The following is an 8,407-nucleotide window of genomic DNA, read 5'->3' as shown; positions in this document are numbered from 1 at the left end:
CCAGTGCAGGTGAGGTCTTATTTTCATACTCTCTCCGGGCTGTAAGGGTTTTTTGTAAACACGGGGGGGAGGGGAAGGAATGGCCTGTGGTTGCTTAACATCTAAGATATTTACCAGCTCACTGGACCCTAAGCTCAGACACTTGACCTCACCTGGGTTTTTATCTGGACCCTGTTTCCTTCTACTTTTCTTATTTTGGCGAAGAGCTAATAAACGACATGAAGACAGAATGTGAGAAGCTGCAAAGGCCCAGGGCAGTGGTCGGCAAACCGCGGCTCGCGAGCCACATGCGGCTCTTTGGCCCCTTGAGTGTGGCTCTTCCACAAAATACCACGTGCAGGCGCGCACGTACAGTGCGATTGAAACTTCATGGCCTGTGCGCAGAGTCAGTTTTCGGCCTGGGCGAGTCTATTTTGAAGAAGTGGCGTTAGAAGAAGTGGGGGTACGTTCGCTGAGTTTACCTACCTATATAGTTTAAGTTTAAAAAATTTGGCTCTCAAAAGAAATTTCAATCGTCGTACTGTTGATATTTGGCTCTGTTGACTAATGAGTTTGCCGACCACTGGCCCAGGGCCATTCATGATGGTGATGGTGACGGTGACCATGGCATCCGAGGCTTGGAAATCCCCGCCTGCCCACCTCGGGCTCTGAGGAGGCAGCTGTGCTGTGGGTTCTCTCATTCAGCAAATACTTTTCTGTCTCATACTTTTCTCACTGACAGTTCCACATGTGAACGTTCATTAAAAGATAGTAGGAAATGCCCTCACTGGTTGGGCTCAGGGGATAGGGTGTTGGCCTGCAGACTGAAGGGTCCCGGGTTCGATTCCCGTTAAGGGCACGTACCTTGGTTGCAGGCTCCTCGCCAGCCCTGGTCAGGGCATGCAGGAGGCAACCAATCAATGTGTCTCTCTCATTTCAATGTTTCTCTCTCTAAAAATCAAAGGAAAAATATCCTCCGGTGAGGATTTAAAAAAAAGAAAAGAAAAGAGAGTAGAAATGACAATCCAGTTCTTTTTCTTTAAAGGTCTTTTTAATTTTGAGTATTTTAATTGAGTTTAAAATTAATGAAGTTTGATTCATCACACGACCTCTTCATTGCTGACACTAAAGCATAAGGAGAATGTAGGTGGCATTTTAAATTGGAACATACAAATGACAGATTTTTAAAATAAACTACAAAACCGTATGAAAAAAAAAATGTTTCACATTCAATAAGATTTGTCATCATAAAAGGTCAAAAATAATTTTATTAAAAATATACACAGAAATACAATAGAAATCTCTCCTTTCACCAGTAAAACAAGTATTCCATTAAGGATAATAATAAAGTTATCGATCCCTTCTTAGCTGTTTAAACTCACAAAAACATTTTAGTAAAAGCAGTTTTTAAAACAACAGGGAATAAGATACTTCCCCTGGGAAAACATTTTTCAAATAACATTGTAAAATACTCTGGTAATTTGCCTTTTATATTGATGTTGATAATGAAGCATAGACATGTGCAAAAATATTTCTCCAATCTCAATTTGCTTTTTTGAATCTTTAATACGCATAAAGCATATTCACTTTTGAATAGTTTTGTTTCTATGCTCACTGCTGTAGGAGCTAAATAGTCATTTTTCACACATATACTTAGTATGCACAAACAGAACATTGAGATGGCCAGGTTTTCTCACAAAAAATGTAAAAATAAATTTCTTTAAACAAACTGTTTCTCTGAACAACTTCAGCTTTCCTTCAAAAAAAAAAAAAAGAAAGAAAGAAAAAGAAATTGACCCACGCAGTCCCATAGATAGCTCACATACTCAGTGCAGAACAGTGTTGGTGTAGGGGAAGGGAGTGGAATGAGACGAAACCCCAGGACCAGGGAATCAAAATCCCGCCATCTCGACAAGAGCCACCGGAAGTCATGTTTTCATTCAACCTTTTCCTCGGCCTTTGCTTTGAGGAAGAACTCTGGCTTGTAGATGCAGCGATAGGCCAGGAGCTGAGGAAGGGCTCCGTAGGCTATGTTGAACGCTAGAAAGAGGATCTTCGCTTCCTCGGGGACTCTGTGGATGTAAGCAGTTCTCGCATGAAGAGAAGCACCGATGTGAGAAAACTGAGCCTGTGGCGTTAAAGAAAAGGGGTAAGCATGAATTTTGTGACCAGCTGGATGCCCGACGAGTTCTGACTCATTCCTTCAGACCATGTCTCTATGCCCTAAAGAACTAGTGCTTTTTTTAAAAAATATATTTTTTATTGATTTTTTACAGAGAGGAAAGGAGAGAGCTAGAGAGTTAGAAACATCGATCAGCTGTCTCTTGCATACCCCCGACTGGTGATGTGCCGGCAACCAAGGTACATGCCCTTGGCCAGAATCGAACCTGGGACCCTTGAGTCCGCAGGCCGACGCTCTATCCACTGAGCCAAACCGGCCAGGGCAGGACTAGTGCTTTTGACCAATCCGTAGTCTTGAATATGTCACTGAATGTAGGGCTGGTCTGGACGGAACTGCTCAAATAAAGTGTACCTTCTTGAGCATGGCTTTAGCAGACCAGCTGTTGTATGACCTATCCAGGGCCCCATAGCAAACAAACATCAATAGGTCAGAGTAACAGAAAAAATCAGAATAAAATCTCAGGTGACTTGTTTTCGTTTTCTGATTTGCATTCTGAGGATCCTACCATGAGACTCAGTCGTGGCTCACAAAATGTGTTCCCATAAAAATGAAGAAAGTACAGCCCTACCCAGTTTGGCTCACTGGATAGAGCGTCGGCCCACAGACTGAAGAGTCCTGGGTTCGATTCCGGTCAAGGGCACGTACCTTGGTTGCAGGTTCCTCCGCCCTGGCCGTGGTGCGTGCAAGTGAGGATTAACCAAAAAAAAAAAAAAAATGAAGAAAGTACGGAATTGAGAAGGCTAAAAGATTTTTAACATAACTATTTAAAAAGCAGCACTGGGGACCTCGGTTTCATGTATCAGTCTTTTACCTGTTCCCTGGAGCAAAAAGCTCAAAGCCCTTGGTTATGTATTTTTTGCTGGTTTATTTATTCGTGTATTTGTTTCTCATGCAACTTAAAAAAACGCCAAGGTTTTTTTTGCGAGCTGGGGTTGTTACCAGCATGGGGTGGGGTAGGGGTAGGGGTGCGCTCTGTAAAATGGTTGGGGTACGTGCAGGCGACCTTTTCAAATCCAATTGTACAGAATGGAAAGGGCAGCACTTCCCGCTGTACCCCTGTGCTTGTTCAGAACACACAGCAGAATGTGCCCGGCCGTCTTTTTTTTGATGCTTTTCATAAGAACAGGGGAAAACTGTTAGAAAAAGGCTTCTGTGAGATTTCCTCGGGATCCTGGTATCATTACAAAAGGCAGTCGTGGAGTCTGCATTTCAGTTTCATATCTCACTGAAATTCAAGGTGCACGTGGATAAAGAACTGGGAATCTGAGTGTAGTAAGTGGTGGATGATTCATCAGGACCAACGTGAAGAGACAAAAGATGTTACACTCGGAAGAAGGCACGGAAGCAACAATGAAAAACTAACCTGCTTTAAATACACATACGTTGTCTTCTCTTTCCCACCCTATGAAATCTGTTTCTCCTGCCGAGAGGCTAACAGATAAAGGTGTTACTGAGCCCTGGACCTCACGCATAAGAAAAGGACCAGCTCCCTTCAGCAGCATGTGTATGGATCTGTATCAGGGACTTCGTCACGAATTCCTGCTACATTCTGGGGGCCTCTGGTTCAACTTTCCTTCTGTCAAGGACACCCCTGCATTGTGACCCGTGAGGCCCCGAGAGGGCTCTGCCCCCCACACCCCTCCCCAGCGCAGACTCCAGGCCGAACCCAGCAAGTGGTCAGCTGGGTTTCATTCATCTCTGGGCTCTGAAGCCAGGAGGCCCTGAGAGCCCAGGGCATGTGTGGGGGGCCGCTGCTGTGGACATTCGGGGACCCGGAACCGGAGCTCGGCCCCCGGCACCATGTTTCCCAAGAGCCTATTTCCAGTAACTGTCTGACTACATAACCAAACTTTGTCTTCTGTACGAGAGGCCAGATTCAAACCCTGATTTTCTGAAACGTGGGTTTGGTGTCTCTGTCTTTATAGACGCTTGCACTGTACGCGCCACAAAGATCACCAAATTGGGGACATGCCAACCATCGTGGAGAGAATGGGTAATACAAGGGGTCACGCCCACCTGCGGAGGGAAACCCGCAGGCGGAGGCCATAGGCTCCTCCCTCTCCTGCACCAACAGTGCGGCTAATACCTCACTGTCCCCAACAGCACGCTCCCAGCGGCAGCAGGAAACAGTCATGTCCTTAGAGCGTAAGCCCGCCAGGCAGGTCCTGGGTCTCATGTTGCGTGTGGCACCCGTCGCATGGTGAGAGCTCAAGAAACGTTCTACAGTCCTGGTCTCGCGACTGTCAAAACCCATAAAGCTTCCACAAAGCATTTTCTCCAAAATGCGGAGCTGTGAGGCTGAGCATCTACCTGATCATTTGTGAGTTGTTTCTTAAAGCTTTCCATAAAGGAAAAAGCTCAAAGCAGTTCGTGAGAGTGTTGCTGAGAGTCCAGGGACATCAATTCGGCACCGTGGTCAAGAATTGGACATTTCAAGAAGCTCTTGGAGGCCATTTACCCAATATTCTCTTCCATACAAAATCCTATACTGTATACTTTTAGTTAGAGTGTAACTTTAATTACTATTATACTGATTCAAAAATTTACAATTTTTAATTATAAACCTGTGTTTTCTATTAAAATTACTTCTTGCGTGAATTTTGGGACACCCTTTACAATTCACCTCCAGTAGAATCAACTCTTTACAATCAAAGTATCCACGGAGCAGCCTCCAGACCCTTTGGTGAGGAAGCGCAAGGCACCTGCCTGGCCAGGGAATGGAGGGTCCCGAGGCCACGGTGGGAAGGGCGTTGCCTGGCTGCCCGGATCCGTTCCTGCTCCCGTGGCCCTGAGTGTGTTAACTGGATGGCGCGCCGGGCTCCCTGCCAAACCCATTGTGAGGCTGTCCCAAAACTTTCTCCCGGTTCACTTGAGTTTCAGGGAAAGACACAATATTCACCGCTGCAGATCAGTAAATGAACCTCCAGGGTCACATAGGGCATTTCCCCTCCAGACTCTTACTGGAACTTCTGACAATAAAAAGAGTCATCGCACCCTAGCTGGCCTGGCTCAGTGGATAGGGCGTTGGCCTGCCGGCCGAAGGGTCCCAGGTTCCATTCCGGTCAAGGGCACGGACCTCGGTTGCAGCCCCACCCCCACCCCTCGCCCGGAGCCTGGGCAGGGTTTGTGCAGGAGGCAACCAATGGATGTGTTTTTCATGTTGATGTTTCTGTCTTTCTTTCCCTCTCTCTTCCACTCTCCCTAAAAAATCAATGAAAAAAAATATCCTCGAGTGAGGATTAGGGAAAAAGAAGAAAAGGTGTTGGGTTCGAGAATTACTCTTGAAATAGCACTAAGCAGACCTAGTGATGGGCCAAATGTAAAAGGGGTGGGAATAGGAGGTGTGAAGAATTATACCACGAGTTTAGCTCCTACGAAGTACCTTGGGTGGGAAGTCACCTTTCCAACCCTGTAAATTCTGGTAGTCTTGTTGTCAACATAGTGACTTGGCTGTGGTCCAGTTAACTGGCTAAGCCTAGAGCAGCGGTTCTCAACCTGTGGGTCGAGACCCCTTTGGCGGTCAAACCGCCTAAGACCAGCCTGCATATCAGATATTTACATGACGATTCATCACAGTAGCAACATGACAGTTATGAAGTAGCCACGAAAATAATTTTATGGTTGGGTCACAACATGAGGAACTGTATTTAAAGGGCCAGAAGGTTGAGAACCACTAGCCTAGAATTTCTGGAGGAACCTCATTCTTAAGCCATTCTTGAAAAAAAGCAAGATGAAGACGATCATTTTAAAAGGTAAGTTCATTTGGCTCTTTTACCAACAGTAAGAAAATAAAAGGTACAATGACTTCATGTTCTTCCTTCTCATAAGAGCCAGCTGTTTGGCTGGTTGTTATTTCATAAAAATGCACTTTGTGTGATGAAGTCATTCCATAGCTAGTTCTGTTCGCAGTTCAGTGAGCACCTACTGGAGCCCGGGGCGGGGCTGACAGCAGGGGGAGGAGCAGACTGGCAGGTTCTGCTTCCCAGGAGCAGACCCTTAAAAATGAGCCCCTCTGGCCCGGCCGGTGTGGCTCAGTGGTTGAGCGTGGACCTATGAACCAGGAGGTCACGGTTCAATTCCTGGTCAAGGGCACATGCCCAGGTTGCAGGCACAGTCCCCAGTAGGGGGCGTGCAAGAGGCAGCCAATCAATGATTCTCTCTCATCATTGATGTTTCTATCTCTCCCTCCCTCTCCACTCCTCTCTGAAATCAATAAAAAATAAATAAAACTAGTCCCTCTGGTTCTGTCTAGGATAGTACAGTGGAATTCCAAAATCTCAAATTTAGAATGACATCTTAAAGCTAAGAGCTCTCAGTTCTCTTTGGTGGCCGTGGTGTTGAGAGACTGGCAAATGGTACTGTAAACAACGGACCACCTGCTGCCTCTGTGGCGGTGGACAAACCCCACAGCCTCGCTGGGCCCCGTCTGTGTGTAACTGATGGAGCACCTGCCAGGTGGTTACTGCGAGACTTAAATAAAATAGGTCAGCAGAAACGTCTTCTGAGGAACCACAAAACAAGGGGCCCTCGCCAGTTTGGCTGTATCGAGCAGTGGTTCTCAACCTTCTGGCCCTTTAAATACAGTTCCTCATGTTGTGACCCAACCATAAAATTATTTTCGTGGCTACTACATCACTGTCATGTTGCTACTGTGATGAATCGTCATGTAAATATCTGATATGCAGGATGGTCTTAGGGGACCCCTGTGAAAGGGTCGTCCGACTGCCAAAGGGGTCACGATCCACAGGTTGAATGTACCTTGGTTGCAGGCACATCCCCAGTAGGGGGTGTGCAGGAGGCAGCTGATCGATGTTCTTCTCTCATCAATGTTTCTAACTCTCCCCTCTCCCTTCCACTCTGTAAAAAATCAATAAAATATATATTTTTTTAAAATCTATTTTTTAAAAAAAGCACAAAAACAAAGGAGACATGTCCACTTAGTGTTTCCTACCCTAAAACACCGAGCAGAGGTGTATGGGATCCTCAACCAGGACAGCCACACGCCCAGTCAGCGTTCACAGCGGAGCGCGTTCTCAGGTACCTGCGCGAGGCCTCCCGCGTGAATCAGGGTGACGTCCGCCATCCAGGAGCACCCGGGCACCACCAGTCCGTAAAGCGCCACCACGAAGTAAGGGACAGAATAGAACAGGTACACCAGCATCTGTGCCAACAGAGAAACGTCATCACACACCGGCCGGCCTGGCCCGAGACAGACCACAGACCACGGACACTCGCAAAGGTGAGCATGTTCATTCCCGCTTCCCGGGCGGAACCACGTGCTCCCATTCTCCGAGAGCGAAGACAGAAAAACCTTAGGCTCCGTCACTACTTGACCTGGATCTTGGGATAAGCCGCAGGGTCCTTCAGGTAGGGCTCTTGAAACTGGGTATAAAATCGGCAGAAATCAGCTGGGCAATCCAGAGCAATCTGGGAACAGAAATGAATTTGTTATCACGATGCAGTCATAGCCCTTGCTGGTTTGGCTCAGGGGATAGGGCATCAGCCTGCAGCCTGAAGGTCCCAGGTTCAATTCTCGGTCGGGGCACATGCCCAGGTTGCAGATTTGATCCCCAGGTAGCTGACCAATGATTCTCTCTCATTCATTTTTCTCTCTATCCCTCTCCCTTCCTCTCTGAAATCAATAAAAATGTATTTTAAAAAAAGATGCAGTCACAGAGATGCTGGCTCTTCTGTTGACTGATGAGGCCAAATGTGCCAGCTTTAGTGACAAACAGCTTTGCTCTGTATCAAAAACTACGTGTGGGAGAAGCTCCCAGTGAAAGGGGAAGGTACCCTGCAGGTGCCCTGGGAGCAGACGAAGCCGAGATGAGCAAACGGGAGCAGGAACTGGAGCTAACACTCTGCTCCCCGCTGCCTTTCGAGGACGTGGGTTAAGTTCCAGGTCCCGCCTGCAGAGCACGCACGGCCTGTTTCTCCAGGGAAGAGCTAGCCTCCGCCCCCTGCAGGAAGGACATTGCCTTTGGTGCCAGGTTCATCTTACTATGCTCTGCAAGATTCAGAAACAGCCGCCTCTGTCCAGTGCCTTACGGCGTGCATGGCCTTCGGGGGCCAGAGAAGAGCAAGGGTTTGAGCCCAAGTTGGTTTGGCTCAATGGATAGAGCGTCGGCCTGCGGACCAAAGGGTCTCGGGTTCGATTCCAGTCAAGGGCATGTACCTTGGTTGCAGGCTCCTCCCCGGCCCAAGCCCTGGTCGGGGTGCATGCAGGAGGCAACCAATCTATGTGTT

General features: G+C 47.4%; 1 protein-coding gene across 1 annotated transcript in view; it reads right to left on the bottom strand.

The window, feature by feature from the left end:
- Positions 1–1,719: 1,719 nt before the first annotated feature.
- The window catches only part of LOC102751808 (transmembrane 6 superfamily member 1), a gene marked incomplete at its 5' end in the record, with an annotated part of 9,475 nt that continues 2,787 nt past the window's right edge, over positions 1,720–8,407 (bottom strand). Inside the window, 3 exons of the mRNA XM_006765143.2 lie at positions 1,720–2,107; positions 7,203–7,322; positions 7,496–7,588. Coding sequence (XP_006765206.1) covers positions 1,916–2,107; positions 7,203–7,322; positions 7,496–7,588 — 405 coding nt within the window. The remainder of the gene's footprint in view (positions 2,108–7,202; positions 7,323–7,495; positions 7,589–8,407) is intronic.

The sequence above is a fragment of the Myotis davidii genome, unplaced genomic scaffold (genome assembly GCF_000327345.1).
Source record: "Myotis davidii unplaced genomic scaffold, ASM32734v1 scaffold1221, whole genome shotgun sequence".
In the NCBI taxonomy this organism is placed as follows: domain Eukaryota; kingdom Metazoa; phylum Chordata; class Mammalia; order Chiroptera; family Vespertilionidae; genus Myotis; species Myotis davidii.
Note: the sequence above shows the minus strand (reverse complement) of the source record. Positions and strands in the feature narration are given on the sequence as shown.